Below are 25,209 nucleotides of genomic sequence, written 5' to 3' on the forward strand. Positions count from 1 at the left end.
GACTCCAGTAGCATTTTTATTTCATTCTGATGGATGTTCTGTGAGAGTGTAGGAGAGTGAAAGCCTGGGCTAGCTTGTGGCCTGTTGCCCACCCCTCCGCCCCCAAAGGTGTTCTGGAACCGTAAAATGAGCAGAGCCTCTTAAAATATCTTGCTTACCAACAAATTTTAGTAGTAGCATGTTAATATTTTTAAATACTTGTAACATCTCATTTTGAAAACTACTAACTGTTGTTCCTATATAATAAGAAAAGACAGCGATTTTCTTATGTAAGCTGTTTATTGTAAGATAATTTACAAACATTTTGCTGTCTTTAGTAGTTTAAACAATGGACCAACAATTTCTTCTGATGAGGACAGCAGTAAGCTAAAAATAAAATCAGCGGGCTGAATTTCCCTTCTTTACCTGAAAAAGTACAGAAGAAATAGCAATCAGTTCTGGAGGGAAAAATAATGATGTCAAGAGATAACACATATTTAAGTGGGGTTTAAAGAACTGACTTTACGTAATAAAACGTTACTATATACTAGTTGTTCTCAATTTTGGTCTGGGGATCTTTCTATAGGATCCATGAAGGCAAAACTATTTTCTTATTTGCCTGTTTTACTCGAGTATATGGTAGCATTTTCCAGAGGCTACATGACATGTAATATCAGGACAGAATGAATACAGACATAGATGAGAATCTAGTGCTCTTCTATTATGTCACACATGAAGGGGTCCTGAGACCACCAAATTTGAGAACCACCACTCTTCACTAATCTATATTTCATATTTCAAAATAATGCTAATTCTCTATCCTTAAAGTTTATTGAATAAAAAAAAAAAAAAAAAAAAAGCCCCCTGGCATTACCCATATGCTACCACAAGCTGGCAGCTACTATAAATGGGTCAAAATCTAAATCTCTGAGAATCCATTTCACTGTTGCTAAATCAGCTTCAATCATATCTAGATAGATTTCTTTCTGGAGAGGTTGGGGAGAAAGTGTGAAATACTGCCACTTTACCTCTTATCTGAGGATGAAACTTGGTTTTCATTAATCCCTGGTTATTATGTTAGAAGAAAAAGACAAACAAAACAAGCCAGTCAAGAAGCAATCCATGCTAGTTAATCAGGTATTGTTTCCAACTAAAAACATCCATTTCTTCATTCAGTATCTTGAGCATATCATGTAAATTAGCTACCAAAATATTCCTTTAAAACAGATTCAATGACTGTTATAAAAAGTTACTAATTTTGGTCTGGTTAGAACAATAAAACCATGATGATGCAAGAAGGCAAAACTGCACAAGTGTAATTTAAGCCACTACTTTTGCTATCAATAGAACACAGTATATATTACTAAAGAGCCAAACATGTTTGTATTAAATAATAAAGTTTTAACCAGAATAACTAATAGGTTATAAAGCATGCAATCCATTCATACCAACAATCCAGGCTTGGAATGCACAGCCAGCCCTTAATTAAGGATTTAGACTACCTTTCTAGAAAGCCAAAATTTAATAATCAATTTCTGATTTTTTTGTTCTGGGTCTGTTTTTATGTCCCAATTTCCCTCTCACTTCCCTTATTTTGCTCCTGTTTAGCCAGGTTTCCCATGTTTCTAGTTAAGGAAGAGTGTGATCCTCAATTCTGCAGATGCTCTATCCTCACATTCCCTTTTCAAGAGCAAAACAAGATCCTTGGTTCTTTGGATCTCACGGCCCCTGAAACCTTCAGATGCAGCTCTTTCCCCTGGGGCCTCTTTCACCACCCAAGAAAATAGCGTAACATTAGCAGTAGGATATAGAGGGAGGAGGAGAATGTATAACTTATTTACGTAATCCTTGGATTAGCCCTCATGTGATAACTGGGCAAAACTGAGTCAGAGAATATTAGCCAAGTTTATCAAGCTAGTAAGTGGCAGGGCCATTCTAATGGCTAGCATGTTAGTGACTGAGAAATGGGTTGGTTAGTCTTAACAAAGTCATGCTCAGAAAGCACAATAAGACAAAGACACTTGGGCTGGCAGAGCTGACGACTTATACAGTGGTCTCCAGAAGTACGTCAGTGTGGATGAAGCTCAAGGGAAGTAAGACGTGGTGGTGCTAATACTAGACTAGAGTTGGTGGCCAGAAAACACAGGATCATGTATATCAAGCTAAGGTGTTTTGCAGGATGATTATGTAAGAGAATGGATTCTATTCTTTTTCTCATAACACTGTTGCAAGGCCAGATGTAAATATTGTAGGCTTTGTGAGTCACATACTATCTCTTTTTAAAACAAAATAACCATTTAAAAATGTCAAAACTGCTCTTGGCTCTGAGCCACAGTTGGCTGTTCTAAGGCATTTTCTAAGATAACTTCTATTTTTGCTGTTGGGGCTGTAAGCTCTCTGAGGGCAAATACTGTCACCACCACATCCTCAGTGTCTAGCACAGGGTCTGCCACATAAGGGGGCACCTGATATCCTTTTTAATTCAAGAGAGAAATGACAAGGTTCTATCTGCATTAGGTGGGCCTAAAGGGGGAAGACTCAAGGGATATTTACAAGGTAGAATTTATAGAACTTAGTGACCGATTAGTAGGTGGTGAGAAAGAACGAGTTAAAGATAACTTACTATATACGTTTACCTCTCGTCACAATTACCTGTGTATTTTTGTTACCCTGTTAGAATATCAATGCCTTGTTCACCTCCTTTGATAATGCCTAGCACTGAGGTTGGCACATGGTGGGGGTTTATTTTAGTCACTTTTTAAATAGAATCCCTATTTTCTCAACCCTGATTTCATAAGCACTAACATAATCCAGGCAACCAAGACGTTTTCTTGAGGAAAATAATACATTATAATATGGTATTGACATAGAAAACTTAGGAAATAAAGAACCAATTTTTACCAAGATTTACCAAAAACCCCAAGATTTATGTGAAATTGAGCCCAAAAGCAGTCCTGTAAGTCAGAAAGCTTGGTTTAAAGACAGATTTTATAAACGATACCGAATTATATACATCCTTATTCCTAATGCTTTAGGAAAATGAAAGCTAGCAATATATTGATTTCTAAAAAGAAGATACTAGGCCAAAAGTTTCAGCTTAAAACAAGCAAAAGAAATCAGAGCTTTCATTTTCACCAAATCTTTATGTCCTAAGAGTAAATTACAAGATTAGGCAGTGGATCATTTCACCTTTCGCAAAACAAAAGTGAGCTTTTAAACATCCTTATGTTAAGCCAGCAGACGGGAAGAGATGAGGGAAAGTGTCTGAAGGCAATCTGCTGCTACTTACAGAGCTGCTGCACCAGAGATGATTTCAATCAACTCTTTGGTGATGACAGCCTGGCGGGTGCGATTGAACGTCAAAGTCAGTTTGTCAATCATCTCAGCTACAAACAAAACAAAGGGATTAGACAACACAATCCAACACTACAAAAGAATAATTTGTTCATTAACATATTCAAAGATGTATGTTGCTTAATTTAAGATTACGAATTTGCATGTCTTTTTGGTATGAAACCTGGCCTCTCAAAAACTTTTACAAAGTAATTTTACCTCTTCCATGGATACCTTTTCAAAATACTTGCTAATTTACTGTCTACCAAGTGCCCTATACTTCCTTTAAGGCAGAGATGGTATTTCTGTCTTTTCAGGTAAAAATATTCAAGGAAAGGGATGGTCATTGGTCAAAAATGTGACAATCAGTGGCAGAGGGATGCCTGGGTGGCTCAGTGGTTGAGTGTCTGCCTTCGGCTCGGGTCATGATCCCAGGGTCCCGGGATTGAGTCCCCCACTGGGCCCCCCACAGGGAGCCTGCTTCTCCCTCTGCCTGTGTCTCTGCCTCTCTGTGTCTCTTATGATAAATAAAATCTTAAAACAAACAAAAAAAAAAGGAATCAGTGGCAGAGCCTGTGACTAGATCCTTGTTCTCTCGTCTCTTGGTCTACTTAAAGAATGGCAATGTTTTTGATGCAAAGATCTACAAGCTACTCTCAGCAAGAGAATCCTGAGAAGAGATCCACTATGTGCTTACAAGCGTTCTTGCTAGCATTGTCCATGGCTGTCATCCTGGCACTCTGCTCACTCGTGGTGGATTCCTTTAGAGAATAGTAGATGATGTTGGCCAAATTGTATTCTTGGTAATTCTGCAGCACGTCAGCATCAATATCATCATAGATACTCATGCTCTCTGTTAAAACAAGTTACAAGTTATGAATTTCTTTGAAGTTGTACAGTGCAAAAAGGGATTTAATCTGAACAGCTTACTAGTATAGAAACCCTAAGTAATTATAGAGCAGAAATCAATGTAAGATAGGTTAAAACAGTTCTAAAAGTTTCATCTATTTCCACACTATCAATTATAACAGATTTTCAGCAAAACATAATGTGTAAACAAAACATTTGATATTCTACTGCAAATGTTTAACTTAGTAAAAACCAAGAAGCCAACGATTAAAATAACTTCTCTGCATTTCAAGGTTATGAAGTCCTCTGGATAGCATCAGTGCCTGGCACAATGTCAGCAAATATTTTTTTTTTTTTTTAAATAAAAGAATTAATTAATTAAAAAAACTGAAGCTCGTTTAGGGGAATACAAAAATCCCAAATTAGTCATTTGATATTGGAGAAATCTGCAGGTATCCATCAGGAAAATGAGAGGGAAATGGAATAAAGAAGGGAGGGGAATCAGAAGCCAACACAAAATGCTATATGGATGATAACCCCAGTTTTATACCACTAAGAAGAAAAATGACAACAGTCAATTAAGAATGGCATGTCATTGTCAGAAACATCCAATGTCAGAGACATTAAAATGTTAAAAAAAAAGTATATCTTAATACATAAAATACATATGGAGAAAAGAAAAATGCCTCAGGAAAATAAAATTGGTTCCAGAATATTATTTCTAGGATACTTCCCTGAGCAACGATGACGTTCCTTAAAGAAGAAGACAAGAGAATTGAGTGGGGCAACATAAATTTGTTGTGAGCACTGTTCACATAACTGCTCCAGCTGCTGATCATACTGTGCTTTGGTAGAGTTCCCAGACAGAGATTGCAAAGCCAATTCTAGCTAGGCTCTTCAATCTCAAGAACAAGAAAGCATGTCTAATCATTTATTTATGTTCAGTTAATGAAAGAATGGAGTAAGAGATCATGGAAACCACTGATAGATGGTGACAGGAAGAGCACAACATCGTTTTGCTACAGGCCGACCTGACAAACACTATTTTCCTGAAAGCAAAAATCTCTGCCTTCTACACAGAAAAATACTTTTCCTACAAAAACTGCTTACCAGCACTTGCAACGGTTTCAAGGGAAAAGATGGGCTTTTCTTCTGTCTTGTAGGAGATGACAGACCTAAAAATTAATAAGCAAATATCAATCTCACAATAATATTTTAAAATTTAAGTAAGAATTTGCTTATTTTAAAGAACACAAGCATGAAAAAGCTTAGATTTCTAAATTTTTCTTGCCTGAACCGATTAAAGATGATAGACCCTTCGTCAAATTCGTATCCAGAATTCAGCAGTTCCAGGGCAATGACAGATGCATCTCCAAAAGTAGGAGGTTTTCTTCCTACTTCTTTGAAGGACACCAGAAACTGGTCAGAGTGAGTCCTACAAGAGAATCAGGAGATCACGCAGAGCAGTTTAAAGGAATATTTCTGCCAAAATAACACGGGAATAAGGAAAAGTGATTATTTATTTCACTGTGGATCAAGTTTTTTTGGGGGGGGGGGCAGGCAAGGGCACATTCACTGAGTAGAGTTGTTCTATCCATTATCATGATTATTTAATGGCTGCAAGGAATAAGGACTAATAATCAGTCCTCTCTTATGTTGTATTTCTCTACGCCTTTATTTATCTTCTTTCTATCTCAATTAACTGCTGTTTATTTCTGATATTTCCAGGCTGTGCTAGCTACCCAGAGTCCTTGCTTGTTTAAAATGCCAACTAGCTTTTGGTATTCCTGTTGCATTCCACTTGTACTAGATGGAGAAACACAAGCCAAGTGAAAAACAGAAGAAATTTATATATTCTGGTATTTCTGAAAAAATAAATAAATAAATAAATAAAAACAAAACCCAACCCTCTGAGAGTAAAACAGAAGAAATTTATATATTCTGGTATTTCTGAAAAATAAATAAATAAATAAATAAATAAAAACAAAACCCAACCCTCTGAGAGTATAAAAATAGGTAATGATGCTGAAATAAACCATCAAAGACACTCCCGTTTATTCATGCTTGCACCCATTTACACATAAATAGTATCTATTTAAATTACCTATGAAGTATACCCCTGATTTTATCACCAATTCCAACGAGCATAACTTCTTTCCCAGCTGCTTGGAGTGTGGCCACCTCATTTTTCATCTGTTTAGCAACCGAGGAATGAATAGCACCACAGAGCCCTCGATCTGAAGACACACCGATAAGAAGGTGTTTCTTCTTGTCTTCAGGCACCTTAATATCAGCTTTTTCATACAGGGCTTAGATACAAACAAAAACAAGAATTTTAAAATATGTAACATACACTAAATATAGCAATAATCCCTGATTTACAAAAGAGATGAAAGAGTTGACTGTTTTTGAAATGATGCATTTAATTTAGGAGGTACCTAACTAATATAATCAAAACTGTCTGTTACTTATTCAATTCACAATCAGGTTGAAAACCATAAAGCTTTAAATCTCTATATCATAAAGGCTCCATGGGCCAATTAATCTCAAACGGTGACTTAAAGAAATCTCTGGTACAATTAAAGAACTTGTAAGGAGGCCTGAATTATAGAGTACCAACTTACCTACACATCAAACTCGTGAAGAATGCAAATCTTCAGTATACAAGCAAAAATTAGGAAGTATTTAGTGACCTGCTTCTATAATCAAGCTCATATAAAAACTACTGGCATTAAAATAGCAGATGCCACTTTATTTTGGGGATTGCCTTAACCACCTCACTTGGTTGGTCTAGTCTTGTAAGGAGCAGAGGCCAAGAGAGGATTAAATTGGATGAAATATGCACAGATTTTACTGGGAAGCTCAGGAAATGGCTGTGGGAGAAGTGGGAAAGGAGTTAGAAGGGCCTTCACATCATGACACCTGTCTGAGCTCCAGGAAGGAGGGAAGTGAGGTTGGGTGGCAGCTTCCTGGACTACTGTATAGTTGAGGGGAAGTTCAGCAAGGAGGTTGGGGGGACTGCAAGTCTCCCAGGAACATGCCTGCTTGGGCATCCTGTCTGCTCAGGTGCTGGCTAGGCATAGCCCATGGGAAGCGTGGCCTGGGTGTAAACGCTGGGGGAATTCCAGTGGCTGGGACCCCTGCAGGTGCGGAGCATCTTCAGGGCCACCACATTCACTCATTTTAACAAAATTCCTGCTACCACCTTTTTCATTAGAGAACAAGGATTCTCAAATGCCTAAACTGGAGGATCCTCCATAAAAAGCAGAGAGTAGTATGATGGGAGGACACCCACTGGGATGAGCACTGGGTGCTACTCCTGAAACCAGTATTACACTAATATGTTAACTAGATTTTTTTTTTTTACAGTAGGCTCCATGCTGGGCATGGAGCCCGATGTGGGGCTTAAACTCTCGACCCTGAGAGTAAGACCTGAGCTGAGATCAAGAGTCAAACATTTAACTGACTCAGCCACCCAGGTGCCCCCAATTAGAATTTAAATAAAAATTTGAAACAAAAAAAGGAGAGAGAAGTACTCAACTCCAAAGTACTATTTAAGTCTCTTAAGTTTTATATAGTATAAAATGCCTGTTAAAATTTTCTAATTTAAATATTTAAAATGATCAGCCACTTAGTATCTAGCCGTTAGTATTTGGTTTGAAGGACTTCGGAACTGACTGGAAGCCTCGGCTTGAATTTTTAATATTTTACCGCAAATACTCTAATCAGACTTCTTCTTTATTAATTTCGTGATTATGGACTTCGGAGGGAAAAACATTTATTATACTTAATCATATCAGCAGGAAAGGTGAATAGTGAAATAACCTCCCTTTTTTATAAATAGGCCAGAGTAATTTATCAACCAAACTTAACTGAGCCACCAGGGTGCTTCGTATTTATCATGCAGCGAATGGGATTCACAAGAGCTGGTGCTGGTAAGGATTGCTGGAACCTAACCTGCCAACCCTCCTCTGTACTGTTACGTGAAACTAAATGTAGCATTTTGAGAGCGAGGACCCATTTCCACCAAGGCCAAGTGTTCTATCATTTTCTCATGCAAAGTTTTTACCAGTATAAATGAACATTTTAAAACATGGAAGAGTACAAGAAAACTTTTGCACGAGGAAATTTACATCTATTATGTTAATGCACAGATAATACATAAATTTTCTTCAACTTGGAAATAAGCAAATTTTGCCTTTTTTACAGTTGATGTTGACACATTCCACTCATGTATCCACGCTTGCTCAGTCAACTCCACTGTAGGGTACCACATCCCCACCCCACGGTCCTAAAACAGCACATCACAATGTCATAGGACAAAGCCAAGCACCTGAGTTGAATGCACTATATCTCTAAGTTCTTTTCAATGTATAGTTAATAATCTGGAAACATTTTCAGAGTATTTTAAACATTCAGAGAACAAACAGCGGTTACTAGGCAGGCTTTGATGCCAAACCACCTAAGTGCATGACCTCGGGCAAGTTACTTGACTTTACTGTTTCTCATCTGCAAAGCAGGGACCCTAGCAGTTCTGACCTTCATAGGTTTGCTATGAAAAATGAGCAATGTCAAACTCTCACAATAGACCTGTTATCACCAAACACCAAATAAGTCATTAGTGGTGATCTCTGTTAAGCAGTTCTTCATAATTTGTGAATTACTACACCCTTCTCTTACCCAAAGAGCCTACTCCATACACTCGAGCTGGTTTCAGCTCTCTCTCGGCTCGGGCATATTTTGCTGCTGCTACCATTTTCATAGACTTGGTGATTTTCTGGATGTTTTTGATGGACTTTAGTCGCCGGGTAACTGAAAAGCAAAAGTACTGTGTTACATTATAGGAGTTTTAACGTCACTTGTGAATTTACTGCAATAACTTTCTAAACTGCAGGGCAGAATAATCAGCACTTAGACACTGATTAACAGGATGACGCTAACTGAGGCTTGAAATTAAGAATGAGTACCAAGCAGACGTGACCCAGCTGCTCTTCGGACAGACAAGGTGGCCACGTGAGTGCTAACAGGTCAACCCAGCTGCCACTCACACAGGACAGGCAGGACGGCCACAGAGCAGGACAGTTTATCATACATTTAAGACATTTAAATAGGAATGCCTGGGTGGCTCAGTGGTTGGGCACCTGAGGTCAGTGAAACCTCCACTCAGGTCGTGATCCTGGGATCCAGGATCGAGTCCCGCGCATCAGGATCCCTGCGAGGAGCCTGCTTCTCCCTCTGCCTCTGTCTCTCTCTCTGTGTCTCTTGTGAATAAATAAATAAATAAATCTTAAAAAAATTTAAATATAGCTTTTTCTACTTATATCATTGTACAGACAAAAGAATGAGAACAACCATGTGTTGCCTCACTCCAAAATAAGTTACATATGCACATATGACCTAGAATCATCTTGTCAATTTTGACCAAATATACAATGGGCTAAAGCAGCATATTTTTCAAAGTATTTTTTTGGTCAAAATTTAGTTTTTGTTAATTCACATACTGAAATTAAGTACTTACTATCTTTTAGAGTTGCCATATTTCGAACTTGGATCCTGAAAATAAAGGTTTAAAAATATTTTAGTTTTCTGAAAAATAGCCCAATGCAAGAAAAACCTTCAAATTAATAAGTTTAAAAAATGCCCCACAAAGAAACAACCTATTAAATATAGGACTCTGATATACATATGTATACACACACATATATATTTAATCCCTTAATACTGATAGCAAACCTATTATTACCAAAGGCCTCATTTTGTGTGACCTGGCAACACAAACCTTCCACTGCAGTCACGTGGTGTTCACACTTGCTCTAATCCCGCTTCCATGCCTACCTATGTCTGCACTGTTTCCACAACAGAAAAGTCCTTCCCCTTGTTAGGTTATCCAACTATACTTAAAACCAAGGTCAGGCACCTCTAAAAAGCTACCTTGACTTCCTTAGTTCATCAAAACTTTCTCAAATAAGATCAAGTAGATCAATTATACATTCTAACATGACCACATGTGTGCAAGTACAGTTGACTTCTCCAACTCCACTCAATAAAAAATGTACTAAGCAGCTATTATGCTTCAGGACATGCTCTGTGGCCACAGGAAGCATACTATTCTCTCATAAACAAGATTCATAAAAACTTATGATTTACATTAAATGTTTTTCTAGTCTTTATGATTAAAGTGCTAATGCATAAAAAATAATTTGATTTAAATTTATGTTAAATATACACACATACGTGCATATATTTATAAAAGATAAATACATGAGGCTCACCACCCTAAGGAAGACAGCACATTATTAAATATAAATTATTTCAGCTCTTCAGTCCCTACAAAGTGCCTGTGTTGGCTCAGAAAGCTCCATGGGAGAACCAAAGATCTGTAAATTTGTACATACAGAAGGCCTAAGGAGGGCATTCCCAAATAGTACATGGTTTTGAAGCTGGAGACATAGGTTGGGTTAATAATTTTAAATTTTATTTTATAAGTTAGCAAGGAAACATGGAATATAAGCCACACCCAGTTTAGTTTTTCAGTAAAGTACCTCAGATGGCAGTGAAAAGCATAAAATGATACTATATTATTGATGATATGAGGGCTGCTGTAGCCTCCAAGTGTGAGAAAGCAAGAATCTAAACTAACATGTGGGCAAAGCAACAGGGAGAATAGATTTATGAGCAAGTTCTTAAGAGTGAAAAGGAAAACAATAAGAATGATTTCCAATTTAATGACTTGAGTAGATAGTGTTGTCATTAACCAAGGCAGAAAGACTGAGCGGGGGATGATCTCTCTAGAGATCATGAATTTTAATGAATAAAGACCATGGGAGAAGTGGAAATGTCCAATGGGTTTGGGAAACATGTGAGACTTTTGATACTTGAGATACAGATCTGTAAGTTGGTGACAAAATAGGGAAGTAGAATTAAAAGCAGAAGGAACATTTCCTAATTTTATGAGGCCAGCATTATCCTAATATCAAAACCAGATAAAATTATAAGAAATGAAAATTTGAGAACATGATCTCTCACGAACACAGATGCAGAATTCCTCAATAAAAGATGAGCAAACTGGGGGTGCCTGGGTGGCTCAGTCGGTTGGGTGCCTGCCTTTGGCTCAGGTCATGATCCCAGGCTCCTGGGATCAAGCCCCACATTGGGCTCCCTGCTCAGCGGGGAGTCAGCTTCTCCCTCTCCCTCCTTGCACTCTCTCTCAAATAAATAAACAAATCTTTAAAAAAAGAAAAAGATTAGCAAACTGAATCCAACAACGTATTAAAATGAATTATACACCATGACACTATGACCAAGTGGGATTTATTCCAGGTATGCAAGGCTGGCTCAGCACTTAAAAATCAAATAATAGGGATCCCTGGGTGGCGCAGCGGTTTGGCGCCTGCCTTTGGCCCAGGGCGCGATCCTGGAGACCCAGGATCGAATCCCACATCAGGCTCCCAGTGCATGGAGCCTGCTTCTCCCTCTGCCTATGTCTTTGCCTCTCTCTCTCTCTCTCTCTATCATAAATAAATAAAAAACAAAAACAAAAAAAGAAAGCCTTTAAAAAAATAACAGTAACAATCAAATAATATAATCCATCACATCAACAGGTTAAAGAAGAAAAATCATATGGCCAATAGATGCAGAAAAATTTTTTTGACAAAATCTAATGCACATTCACGGTAAAAAACAAAAACAAACCAAAAAACCCTCAGCAAATTATGAACAGAGAATTTCCTGAACTGATAAAGAACATCTACCAAAAGCCTCTAGGGTTTAATGACAAGAACTAGGAGTTTCCCCCTAAGATTGGGACTAAGGCAAGGATGTCCTCTCTCATCACTCCCATTCAACATTGTACCAGAAGTCTTGGCTAATACAGTAAGACAAAACAGGGGGAAAAAAGGTATACAATTTGGGAAGGAAGAAATAAAGCTGCCTTTGTTCATAGAGGACACAACTGCCTATGTAAAAAATTGCAAAGAATCGGCAAAAACCTCTCCTGGAACCAATTACAGTAAGGTTGTGGGGAACAAGGTCAATATATACAAGTCAACTGCTTTCTTTTATAGTAGCTATGAACAATTGGGAATTTCAAATTAGAAAAACAATAGCATAAAAAAAGGAAAGAAAAACAGTGTCATACAGTTGTACACTTAAAAATGGTTAAGATGGGGGACACCTAGGTGGCTCAGGTCATGATCCCTCACAGTGGGGTCTCTGTTCAGGAGTTGGCTTCTCCCTCTGCCTCCGCCCCTCTTCTCCCCAGCTCATGCGGTCTCTCAAATAAATAAATAAAATCTTTAAAAAATGGTTAAGATGGTAAATTTATGTTATGTACATTTTATCACAATAAAAAAACACATTAAAAAGATTATAAATCTAACAAAACAGGCCATAAGAAACCCACAAAACCGGGATGCCTGGGTGGCTCAGTGATTGAACATCGCCTGCCTTTTTGGCTCAGAGCTTGATCCCGGAGTTCCAGGATCAAGTTCCACATCAGACTCCCTGCATGGAGCCTGCTTCTCCCTCTGCCTATGTCTCTACCTATGTCTCTGCCTCTGTGTGTGTGTGTGTGTGTGTGTGTGTCTCATGAATAAATAAATAAAAATCTTAAAAAAAAAAAGGAAAAGAAATCCACAAAACCAATGAAAGAAGAAACTAAATGCAAAGAGTTCATATTTATGAATATTCAATATTACTAAAATGTCAATTCTTCCTAACTTGATTGATACAATTTCAGACAAAATCTCAGCAAGTTATTTTATATATACCAATAAACTGATTTTAACATTTACATGGAAAGCAAAACACCCCGAATAGCCAATATAATACTGAAGAACAAAGCCAGAGAACTGATACTACCTGAGCCCAGACTTTCACGTGTAAGTGAACTAAAAAGCAACAAAACAACAAAAGCAGCAACAAAAACAAATGAATACACAAACCGAAAGTAGAAAGAGGCCTACAAACTCAGTACAGATGGCTGCCAGGGTGAGAGGGGTGAGGGCATGAGGACAGTGGGTGAAGGGGAGTAGGAAGTCCAGGCATCCAGCTGTGGAGTTAAGTTGGGGAAATAAAAGACACAGCAGGAGGAAGAGAGAACCAGAAACAGATCCACACAAATACAGTCAACTGATTCATGTCTGATACAGGAGCAAAAGTAATTAAATGAAGAGAGGACACTCTTTACTACAAGTGATCCTGAATACTGGATATCTATGGGAAAATATTAATCCAGATAATAAAGCCAGAAAACAAATCCTACACTTTTCACAAAAATTAACTTGAGGCATAGATCTAAGTGTAAAACACAAAACTATAAAACTTCTAGAAGATATCACAGGAAAAAATCTAGGTGCTTTGAGGATAGCTCTAAGTTTTTACATAAACATGAAAAGCATGACCTATGAAAGAAAAAATGATTAAGCTGGGATTTATTAATTTAAAAAACTTCTACTCTGTAAAAGACACTATTAGAGAGGAAAAAACAAGCCACACACCAGGAGAAAATGTTTGCAAAACACTTATCTGATAAAGGACTGCTATCTAAAATACACAGAAAACTCTTAAAACCCAACAGTAAGAAAACAAACAACCCCAATAAAAAAATGAACAAAAGGGGGTCCCTGGGTGGCCCAGCGGTTTAGCACCTGCCTTCAGCCCAGGGCGTAATCCTGGAGACCCAGGATGTAGTCCCACCCACATCAGGCTGCCTGCATGGAGCCTGCTTCTCCCTCTGCCTCTCTCTCTGTCTTTCATGAATAAATAAATAAAATCTTAAAAAAAAAAAAAATGAACAAAAGATCTGAACGCAAATCTCACCGAGGAAGATAAACAGATGGCAAATAAGCAGAAAAAGGATGCTCAGTATCGTATTATCAGGGAATTGCAAATCAAAACAATGAAATATCACTACACACCTGTAAGTTTTTTGTTTGTTTTTTTTTTTTTTGAGAACGAGGGGGAGAGTAAGCAGCCTCCCATGTGTAGCATGGGCTCAATCTCATGACCCTGGGATCATGACCTGAGCTGAAACCAACTATCAGACACTTAACCACCTGAGCCACCCAGGCACCCCAAGAATGGCTAAATCTTTATTTTTAAAAAAAGATTTTATTTATTCATGAGAGAGACACAGAGAGGCAGAGACATAGGCAGAGGGAGAAGCAGGCTCCCTCCATGCAGGGAGCCCAATGCGGGACTCGATCCCAGGACCCTGGAACCACGACCTGAGCCAAAGGCAGACGCTCAACCACTGAGCCACCCAGGTGTCCTGGATGGCTAAATTTTCAACAAAGGACAATTCTAAATGATGAAAAAGATGTGAAGCAACAGGAACTCTCATTGATTGCTGGTGGGAATATGAAATGGTATGGCTACTCTGGAAGATGGTTTGACAGTTTCTTATAAATCTAAACAGTGTTAACATATGATGCAGCAATCATGCTTCTAGGTATTTACTCAATTGAGCTAAAAACTTATGTCTACACAAAAACCTGCACATGAATGTTTATATCAGCTTTATTCACGATCGCCAAAACTAGAGGCAACCAATATGTCTTTCAATATGTGAATGAATGGAAAAACTGGTACATCCATACAATGGAGTTATTCAGCAATAAAAATATTCAGCAATAAAAATAAATGAGCTACCAAGCCACAAAAGACATGGAGAAACCTGAGCTGCATATTGCTAAGCAAGGAAGCCAATCTGAAATGGCTTTACACTGTCTGATTCTGACTATCTGGCATTCCAGAAAAGACAAATCTGCAGCAAGAGTAAGATCAGCAAGTAACATCATTTGTTGGATGACTTTTTTTGTGGATCAACTTTTTCACCCCAACTTCCCTGTTTAGCGTTCATTCAGTTCTAAAGACATCTATGTTACTTTATTATTAAGCACAGTTTGGGTACCTACATAGTAACCTTAAGCTGATCCAACTCTCTTTAGGGGGACCTTGCTCTACTGAATACATAATTCTTGCAAATGAAAACGTAAAGTTCTTAATCAGTTGCTTGTTCTGGAACATGCATCATGTCCTGGGAAATCCTCAGGAGATTACTGGAGACACTTGAAACATATCAAATACAGTGGACAGAAATATCAGTGGCTGTGATTACCACCATTTACTATGACCACACAGCATCGTTATCAAACCTGAGAGATGTAGTAGAGGAGGGAGTCAGGGAGGTTGCTAGGGTAACGATTCTTCAAAGAAATTACAGAGTTTGCAAGAATGTTAAGGTGTCTGATGCTGTAGAAATATAAAAGTCCATCACCTGTCTCTCCACCAAACAATGACTCCCTGGCACCCCTGCGACCACCCTAGATCCAGTCTTGTTGGGCAAGCACAATAAACCTTCTCACACTACATTTTATGTAGGAACCGTATAACGCCGTCTACATTTTTCAGTTTATGTATCTGGATCCATACCAGCACTTCCCCACCATGCTCTGTTCTTTAATGAACTGTGCACTATCATTACTTCCATTTAACAGATGAAGAAATGCTGGCAGAGACACTGAGTACCTTGTTCAGGGTCACATAGTCAGGTGAGTGGCAGCTGAGATTCAAATCCTGGTAGCTGGCTCCAGAGTGGATCTCCTACACTACACATCCTGATACCTCACATGTTTTACATTTACAAGTAAAGAAATATCTGCTACCTCAATCTCAGAAGGCAATCTGCCTTCCTTTTCAGTGTATGTAATTCAATTCATGGCTACTGGAATGCTATTATAAAACAGTTCCATTTTAGAGAATGGGGAACATGGAACACGTCCCCTGATTTGAAGACAGAAAAATCCCACTTCTCCCCAAACCCCTTATTTCCATTTCCTTAAATGCTACTTAATAACAAGTTTAATTTCTGAAATTTAGGGTATCTCACTGAAACTCTAAACAACATAATTTCACATTAATAAATAAAATAATAAGGCCTAATACTTAGCTAACGTAAGCTAACCTCCCTGAAACAAAGACTGTTAACGATAACAAACTGCATTTTTCAAAGCTCCCAAAAACCAAAACAGAACAGAGACACTGCCCCTTCGTGGTTCTGTGAAGGCAAAGCTATTTTCTCCTCTTCCAAATTAATTCTGAGGAGTGTGAAACATTAAGATGGTTTTCATTTCTGAGTTTAAAAGGCAATTAGGAGTGGGAAGCAAAAGGGCACCCAGAGCAATGGAATATGCATGACGCATTCCATCAGTTTGATGAATATTCATAACCTACCAATTTAAAACCAACATTTCTAAAGGCATTAAGGTCAGGACTACAACCTGCATCTGCCAATGTAGGGGCCGAGCAGATGTGTCAAGACAACGCTTATTTAAAACAATCCCTTATTATCATATCTTCAAACTGTCTTACAAGGTTTTGTTTTTTTTTTTTTTTTAAAGTAATTACTACAATTTTATGCAAAATATTTTGTTCTCCTTTCAGGAACTCTTTCCATTCCTGAACAATCAACTTGGATACTCCATCAGGTAAAAATACTGACAGATGACCTGGCTGCACAGAACAGGGGAAGGAAGGAGAGCTGATGCTTGCTGAGCACCACTGCAGGCCAGACACTGTCCCACAAAGCTCACTAAGACCACGTGTATTTGTTGACCACCACTCTTTTTGTGGGGTGTGCATATATATATATATACACATATATATGTATATATGTGTGTGTATATATATACATATATATATATATATATATTTTTTTTTTTTTGAGTTCCATTTGATTTGACCACCACTTTTTAGTACTGTCCACAGTACCTACGTGGTCCAGGTACTGGACCAACACGTGTGTGAGGAGTGACTGACAAATGGTCAACCTACATGACTGAGAATCCAACTAAGCGACTTACTTGCCATGAATACTCATTTTCAGTATTAGAAACAATCCTGACTTTGAAGGCAAATCCACCCACAGTTTCAGCAGGCATTCGCATCCGGTGTCATTACCTCACTATCCTACGAATCCTTTGCTTAATGAAATCCATAACTTGTTCCCATTAAAGCCTTTATCGTCTCTGCACGTGAAAATCAGGACGCAAAAACCTAGCTCGGCGCAGCAGCTCCTTAGAATTCCTCTTTGCTGTAAAAACTGGGGAATTGGTGCGCTCAGCTTCTAGCCAATAATCCCCTTAGCACCGTGTCTGAACTTCTTCCAGACTGTCTAGCTTTAAGACATTTCATCCTATTATATGGTACCACCCACAAAACAACGTTTACTCGGCCTACTGCTGGGCTTTCTGACGTGCTTATTTTTTTTTTTTTTTCTCCTTTCCTCCCCGGGAAACCAATGTTTAAAATCCTCAATCTGGGCAGCCCGGGTGGCTCAGCGGTTTAGCGTCACCTTCAAACCAGGGCCTGATCCTGGAGGACCCGGGATCGAGTCCCCCGTCGGACTCCCTGCATGGAGCCTGCTTCTCCCTCTGCCTGTGTCTCTCTCTCTCTCTCTGTCTCATGAATGAATGAATAAAATCTTTAAAAAAATAAAAATAAATAAAATCCTTAACCTTGCACCGCCGTTCACAGATGGCGTTTGAAAGCCGCCCAGCTGTCTCCTCCCCCTCCTGGGGACCTTGGGGGGCAGCTTCATGACCTTGCAGGGTAACTGCTTGAACCTGCTGGTTTCGAGGCAGTACTAGGTGTCTCTCCCTTCCGATCGCCATCAGGCGGGTCTTTTTTTCCGGGTCCCTTCTGCACCCCAAGTGACCCGGGCGGAGGGCACTCGCTCCGTGCACTCAGCAGTGGCCGGCCCTCACCTCCGGGCTGAGGCCAACAGCTCCCGCCGGCCCAGGCGGCCTCTGCCCGGCTCTGCAGGGCCCCTGAAGGCCCTAGACCTCGCCTCGGGGCCTCCCCTCCCCCTCGGGCCGGGGAACGACTCCCCGGGCTGCACCTGCACCTGCGCGCAGCGCGCTCCGCAGGGATGCATCAGAGGAGGGACTCCCAGGCCGCCCCCAAATCGAATCGGACTCGGGTCTCCCCCGCTCCCCCCGCGAGGCCCCAGACGGCCGCTCCTCGGGTCCCGGCCGCCGCTCCCCCGCAGCCGGGGCTGCCCGGGGCCTCCGCGGGGCAGCGGGCCCAGCAGGCCTTGCGGCCCCCGGCCGGCGCCGCTCGCCTCCACCCGCGTCCGCGCCCCCCGGACCGAGCTCTGCCACTCCTCGCGCCGCTCCCGGCCCTCCCGCAAGCTGCCATACCATTGCGGCTGCACGGCCCAGGCCGAGAGCCCGGCGACGCCCGCCCGAGAGAACATGGTGCCGCCGGCGCCGCTGAAGGTCGGTCAGACAGGCCTCACCGCGCCTGCGCGGGGCCTTCCCGACGCGCCCGCCCACCGCGCTCTCTCCCGCAGTCTCGCTTCCTCCCGCCGCCGACGGCGAAGCCTCGCGAGCGTTGGAGGGGGCTGTGCCTCCCGAGGCCCCACCTCCTTCCGGCTCTGGGCCCACCCACCCAGCTTCCTTCCGCTTCCGGTTGGCGGGGCGCTGGGCTTGGGGAGAGTTGTCGCTGCCGGTGGTCGCGATGGGAAAGTCCGATTTCCTTACCCCGAAGGCCATTGCCAACAGGATCAAGTCCAAGGGGCTTCAGAAGCTGCGCTGGTACTGCCAGATGTGCCAGAAGCAGTGCCGGGACGAGGTAAGCGGGCCCGGGGGGGGTGTGCGGGGAGGGGGGTCCGCGCTGGGCGACCAGCTGCCCGCCTCCCCGGGCGGCCTCACCTGCACCGCTCGCGCGGGGGGAGCCGGGGGGCTCGGGCGCCTCATCCCTCCGCGAGCTTACCCCGGGAAGGAGTGACCTGGGAAAAGGTTCCGCAGCTCTCCGGGACGGGAAGCTGCTCCTCTAGCCGCGTCCTAGAACGGCGGCGCTGGAGGGGGCAGCGCCAGGCCTGGGGATAGCAGCAGTCCTGACTCGACGCGGCCCGGGAGGCTCGGGGTGACTAGGCTCCAGCCAGGCCTCCTGTCGGGGTCGGACGACGCCGTGGCAGGTGTTTCTGCAGCGCGGGCAGCACTGCTGTGGATGGACCGTGGTCGCGGGCCAGGCTGTCAGGAGTCCCAGCCGCGCCGCTTCCCACCCGTGTAGTGCGGGGCAGGTCGCTTGCATTCCCCCTGCCTGTTGGCTTGTCTCGTTAAATGGGAATAAGAATTGCACCAAGCAGGGGAGGGCCCCTGGGTGGCTGGCTCAGCGGTTGAGCATCTGCCTTGGGCTCAGGGCGTGACCCCGGGGTCCTGGGATCGAGGCCTGCACCCGGCCCCTCTGCCTGTGTGTCTCTGCCTCTCTCTGTCCCTGTGTCTCATGAATAAATACAAACTTTTTTTTTTTTTTTTAATTTTAAAGGGAGGATTGTACCTACCGGTAAGATTGGGAGTTTTACTTTTTTATTATTATTATTTTTTTTAGATTGGGAGTTTTAAATCCATGAATGATGTGGCCATGGCTGGGGAAGGCAGGCTGTCTTTGGGCAGATCTTAGAAACTTTGGTATAGGGGTCCCATGAAGTCTATATTTTTTTCTCTCATTGTTGAGGCTGATGATAAAGCACCTTGAAGAACTGAGAGCAAGCTAGTGACAGGCTCATCATCTTCTCTGGACATTGAGTTGGATTGCGTAGGTGCAGGGGAATGTTGGATAATCAGAAGGATAACCCTCCTCCAGGGTTTCCGCCAGCGGGGGATTAGATGCTTCGGGATGGACTCACACTGAATAACACCGATACAGTCTTTTTTTTCTTTTTCATCTCTCTCCACTTCTCTTTTTTTAGTAGTCAAGGTGAAAAGGTGAAATTCTCACACAGAAAACGAGAGGCTAATACCGTGAACATGCATGTATCTATGACCCATATTTAACATTCTTTTTTTTTTTTTTAAGATTTTATTTATTTATTCATGAGAGACACAGAGAGAGAGAGGCAGAGACACAGGCAGAGGGAGAAGCAAGCTCCATGCAGGGAGCCCGATGTGGGACTCAATCCCAGGTCTCCAGGATCACATCCTGGGACGGAGGCAGGCACTAAACCGCTGGGCCACCCGGGCTGCCCCGTATTTAACATTCTAAGCAACTTGTCTGTCTTTGCTTTTTTCAGAAATATGTTAAAGTATATTGCAAACCTTGGGACATTTATCACTACATACTTAAGTATGCATCTCTAAGATATTTGGGTCTCTCTCTCTCTGTCTCTCTCTCTCTTTTTTTTTTTTTTTTTTTTTTAGGATTTTTATCTATTTATTTGAGAGAGAGAAAGCATGAACAGGGGGAGGGGAAAAGGCAGAGCGAGGAACAAGATGATTGGGACTTCATTCCAGGACCCAGGACCTGATCCAAAGGCAGTTGCTTCCAACTGAGCCACCCAGGGTCCCCGTCTAAAACACTCGGACCTTTTTCTAGGTAGCCACAATACCCATCAGCCCACATAACAAAATTAATAATTTCCTTCTGTCATCTGAAACATACTCCATATTCGCTTGTCCTCCCTCCCTTCTTCCCACAGATGCTTTTTATTTATTTATTTTTATTTTTAAAAGATTTTAACTATTCATGAGAGACACAGAGAGAGAGGCAGAGACACAGGCAGAGGGAGAAGCAGGCTCCCTGCAAGGAGCTCAATGCAGGACTCGATTTTGGGAATCCAGGATCAGGCCCCAAGCCAAAGGCAGACACCCAACTGCCGAGCCACCCAGGTGTCCTGCACAGATGCTTTTTAAAAGTTTTTTCAAACCATGATCAAATCAAAAGCTATGAATTGGATGTGTTATTAGGACTTTAAAAAATATTTTTTTAAGAGCAATTTTAGGTTCACAGCAATAAAGAGTGGAAGGTACAGAGCTTTCCCATAGATAGGCCCCACTACAGCTTCCCCCTATCAGCATCTTGCAAAAGAGCAGTACTTTTTTACAATCAATAAAGTTACATTGATATGTCATCATCACCAAAGTTTACAGTTTATGGTACCGTTCACTCTAGATGTTGGACATTCTATGTGTTTGGACAAATGTATAATGACATATACCCATGATTATAGTATCATACAGAATAGAGTTTCACTGCCTTAAAAATCTCTGCGCTCTGGATTATTAGGACTTTTAATCCTTTCTCAGTTCTAAACTGAATATAGACCCCACTTCCCTCACCCTTTCTCCTGACCCCTGAAACCCAATTATTTTTCTTTTCTTTTTTTTAAATTAATTTTTTATATGAGTATAGTTGACACACATTACACACACATTACATTAGTTAGTTTCAGGTGTACAACATAATTTATATCTTAGACTATAATCCTGTTTATACCTTATGCTGTGTTCACAAATGTAGCTATCTGTCACATATCACATTATTTTATTAACAATAGCGTTGACTATTTTCCCTATGCTGTACCTTTTATTTCCATGACATTCGTTCTATCACTGGGCGCCTGTATCTCCCACTCCCCTTCACCTGTTTTGCCATCTTCTAATCCCCCTCCCCAGCAACCGTCAGCTCTCTGTGTTTATAGGTCCAATTGTGCTTTTGTTTTTGTTTATCCCTTAGTTTTTTAGATTCCACATATAGGTGAAATCATACAAAATTTGCCTTTCTCTGACTTATTTCACTTAGCATAATACAGCCTGGGTCCATCCATATGGTCACAAATGGCAAGACCTCATTCTTTTTTTTACAGCTGAGTACTATTCCACTGTGTATGTCTTCTTTATCCATCTTCTTTGTCTGTTCATCTATCAGTGGATGCTTGATTGCTTCCATATCTTTGTCATTCAGTTGTTTTTCTGACATTGACTAGAAGAGACTGGGCTGGTAACTGCCTTGGAGCATTGCCACTTTCTGGTATAAAACAATCAGGTTTTCTTATGGTTATCTTTCACCTTCTTTCTCTAATTTATAGTTTCTATAAACCAAAACTTAGATATGAAGGCTTGATTAGGTCCAGGTTAAATATTTTAGGGAAGACTACTTTATAGGTGATCCTGTGTATTTCGTGTTATATCACAAAAGGAAGCCCATAATGTCTGATAGTGCTAAGATATTTAAATAAAGATGACAGCCTGTAAAGTAATGTCAGAAAGTAATATTTTCCCTTACTAGCAAGTAACTGGTAAGGAATTATCTAGGTTCCCATCAGCCTTTTACTTAGGTGTTTTAGTATCTGTGATTGAGTCCGTTATTGCCATAAGAGTTGCAAAGTGGTTATTTTTCTATATTTTTCTAAATGTATTATTGGCTACCATTCTTTTATAAAAAGAGCATTTTCTCATTAATTAGGACTGTTTGGTTATCCTTAAATGTTACCCTAAAATATAATTCCTATGGGAAAAGGAGATTAAAGGCTTAATTCATTCTTTTAGTTGCCAACTTCAGAGTAAGATACTTGTGGTGGTTCTGTCCTGTTTGCCCTCAAATCTATTCATTGCCTTCCCTACCTGGGAGGGTGGCCTGCAGGAGGAGAAGTTGACCCTTCCAAGGTCTTCCCCTGTCTCCCTAGCTCTCAGTATCCGAACATTGAGGGGAAGGAGGTCAGATCCAGAGTACTCCCTGCCACCCCCCACCAGCCCATCCACTCTTATGGGCTTCTTGAATGTAATAACATCATTTTGTTTTCATTTTATTGATTTATTTTTAACTTAGGGAATGTAGTACTGGTTTTCATTCATGAGACTGATACTAAGTTTCCTTTTAAGATATCTTTAAGTAAAAGTAAGGCACAGGTGGTACACAGATGAGGCAGGAATAGTGTGGGTAGACTGTGGGTGATCAAAGCTTAGGAAGCTAAGCAAGATGGAGTGTTGACGTCAGGCCAGAGACATGGGATTGAGCAGAGGGACACTAGAAGAGTTCTTAAGGAGGCTGAGTGGACTTGGTGATGATGGAAGGCAGACATAGAGGAGGATTCCAGGATGCCTGACTCTGGGGTCCTGGCTCGGGTGATGGGTGTGTGATTGTGCTGTTCACTGAGATGGGGAATATGGGAGGACGGACACATTTTCATTTCTATTTCTAGTGAAGAATCAGGTGTAAATGTTGAGTAGATACAAAGCCAAAACTTAGAATTTTTTTTATTAACCATCAGAAGAAGATGAAATTTAGTATATTTAACATGAGGTTTCTGTAGTATGCCACGATATCTTTTGGATAATGAATTGAAGTAGAGAAAAGTGAGTGAAAATAGTCCCCTTAATAGAAATTCACTACTGACCCATTTTACTTCATTACATCTCTCTAAGTGCTTGCACAGCACTACATGAAGTAGGTGTCCAATAGAATTTGTTAAAGTGATTTAAAAAATAGTCACTCTTTTGTTACTGTGCCCAGTCATGTTTCTTATTAATGTGTGTTTTCCAAAGCACTGTTTTTCTGCCTTTTTAATCTCCTGGATTATTCTTTAATTAACAGTGTTGCATAACTCAACCTTGTAAAAAACTTGTTTAAAAAAATGATAGTGTGTTTAGAGCTAGTTATTTTTCTCTTTTTTTCCCTTTTCTTTATTGTTTGTTTTTTCAATTTATCATCAAAGAGCAGCTTTTTAGGATTGATTAAATACTTTTCTTTAGGGCCTATTATGATGACCTAGATGACCTAAATCAGAATGTAACTACTACCTTTCCATTTTTGTAGAATGGCTTCAAATGTCACTGTATGTCTGAATCTCATCAGAGACAACTCTTGCTGGCTTCTGAAAATCCTCAGCAGTTTATGGATTATTTTTCAGAGTAAGTAGCTTGAGGACATCCTTTCTCATAAGCTTTATTCAGTTGGACTCTTAGTAGATGCTTAGTATTTTCTATATTGGGAGCTCTGTTCATTCTTTACACATTAACACAATAGCTGTATTATCTTGTGCTCAGGTTTTGTTTTCCTTTGACAATTTATTATAGCATAAAATTGTTGCAGAAGTGGGTCTCACAATTTAGTCTTGCACTTCCAACATAAACTGTCTTCATTCCAACTCAGTTGTGGCTAAGAGCACAGCCCTGGAGTCAGACTGTCTGCTTTAAACCTGCAAGTCCAGGCTTCTCTACTCATGAGCTGTGTGACTTTGGCTGAAACACATTTGTCTGTGCTTTTGTCTTCTCATCTGTAAAATGGACCTAAAGACCGTACCCTCTTCCAAGTGTTCTCTTTATTTTATAAAGTTTATATAAAGATTAATAAATTAATACTTTTTTAAAGTTTTGTTTTGTTTTAAGATTTTTTTTTATTTATTCACGAGAGACCCAGAGAGAGGTAGAGACACAGGCAGAGGGAGAAGCAGGCTCCTCACCAGGGAGCCCAATGTGGGACTCGATCCCAGAACTCTGGGATCACACCCTGAGCCGAAAGGCAGACACTCAACCACTGAGCCACCCAGGTGTCCCAATGAATTAATATTTTTAAAGTGTTTACAAGAGTACTCAGTACTCGATGAATAGCTGTAAATTATTATTACTATTAATGTTTAGTTTTGTTTCTACCTGTTTCTTTCCAAAGTTCTAGACCTTTTGTACTTAGGATCCCTTTACACCCTTAAAAATTATTGAAGAGCCCTGAAGAGCTTTTGTTTATGTTTGATATTGATACTTGATTTTAATATATTGGTATTTGTAACATAGGGATTAAAAATGAAAAAATTAATGTATTAATTCATTTAAAATAACAGTATTAAACCTATCACATGTTAAAATAATTTTTTTATTTTAAAAATGTATTTTCTAAAACAAAACAAAAATAAGAGTGACGTTTATATTTTTGCGAATCTCTTTAGTGTCTTAATGCTTTCTTTTTTTTTTAAAGATTTATTTATTTATTATTTATTTATTTATTTATTCATGATAGACAGAGAGAGAGAGAGAGAGAGGCAGAGGCAGAGACACAGGAGGAGGGAGAAGCAGGCTCCATGCAGGGAGCCCCACGTGGGACTCGATCCCGGGACTCCAGGATCGCGCCCTGGGCCAAAGGCAGGCGCTAAACCACTGAGCCACCCAGGGATCCCCTCTCTTTAGTGTCTTAATAGAAGATAGTTGGATTCCACACCTGCTTCTGCATTCAATCTGTTTCTAAAGGAAACCCATCCTGTTCATAGATGTATAG

The 25,209-nt window shown here is 40.6% G+C and overlaps 2 protein-coding genes across 4 annotated transcripts in view; one reads left to right on the forward strand and one right to left on the reverse strand.

Moving 5' to 3' along the window:
• Positions 1-260: 260 nt before the first annotated feature.
• Positions 261-18,515, reverse strand: ATP5F1C (ATP synthase F1 subunit gamma). Of its 3 annotated transcripts, XM_038530166.1 has the most exons (10): positions 18,363-18,515; positions 9,680-9,714; positions 8,842-8,973; positions 6,266-6,470; positions 5,453-5,596; positions 5,272-5,336; positions 4,010-4,165; positions 3,269-3,365; positions 1,008-1,044; positions 261-405 (listed from the first exon to the last, which is right to left on the reverse strand). In XM_038530166.1, the coding sequence occupies exons 1-9, from the start codon at positions 18,416-18,418 to the stop codon at positions 1,038-1,040; spliced, it is 897 nt and encodes a 298-aa protein (XP_038386094.1). In that variant the 5' UTR covers positions 18,419-18,515; the 3' UTR covers positions 261-405; positions 1,008-1,037. The 3 variants fall into 3 exon arrangements, with proteins under 3 accessions (XP_038386094.1, XP_038386095.1, XP_038386097.1); XM_038530167.1 differs by lacking the exon at positions 1,008-1,044; XM_038530169.1 differs by lacking the exons at positions 261-405; positions 1,008-1,044 and having other exon boundaries at positions 3,265-3,365.
• Positions 18,516-18,603: 88 nt separating this feature from the next.
• The window catches only part of KIN (Kin17 DNA and RNA binding protein), a 35,530-nt gene continuing 28,924 nt past the window's right edge, over positions 18,604-25,209 (forward strand). Inside the window, exons 1-2 of the mRNA XM_038530165.1 lie at positions 18,604-18,795; positions 23,758-23,852. Coding sequence (XP_038386093.1) covers positions 18,682-18,795; positions 23,758-23,852 — 209 coding nt within the window. The 5' untranslated portion in view covers positions 18,604-18,681. The remainder of the gene's footprint in view (positions 18,796-23,757; positions 23,853-25,209) is intronic.

Source organism: Canis lupus, chromosome 2, assembly GCF_011100685.1.
Source record: "Canis lupus familiaris isolate Mischka breed German Shepherd chromosome 2, alternate assembly UU_Cfam_GSD_1.0, whole genome shotgun sequence".
Lineage (NCBI taxonomy): Eukaryota > Metazoa > Chordata > Mammalia > Carnivora > Canidae > Canis > Canis lupus.

What these genes read in the sequence shown, in the direction of transcription:
- ATP5F1C (XM_038530166.1), bottom strand. Translation starts at nt 18,418, where the DNA reads ATGTTCTCTCGGGCGGGCGTCGCCGGGCTCTCGGCCTGGGCCGTGCAG. An exon ending in ATCATCTTTAATCGGTTCAG is followed by an intron (nt 5,337 to 5,452) that starts GCAAGAAAAATT and finishes ATTAATTTTTAG; the next exon opens with GTCTGTCATCTCCTACAAGA. An exon ending in TGAAACCGTTGCAAGTGCTG is followed by an intron (nt 4,166 to 5,271) that starts GTAAGCAGTTTT and finishes TTGTTTTAACAG; the next exon opens with AGAGCATGAGTATCTATGAT.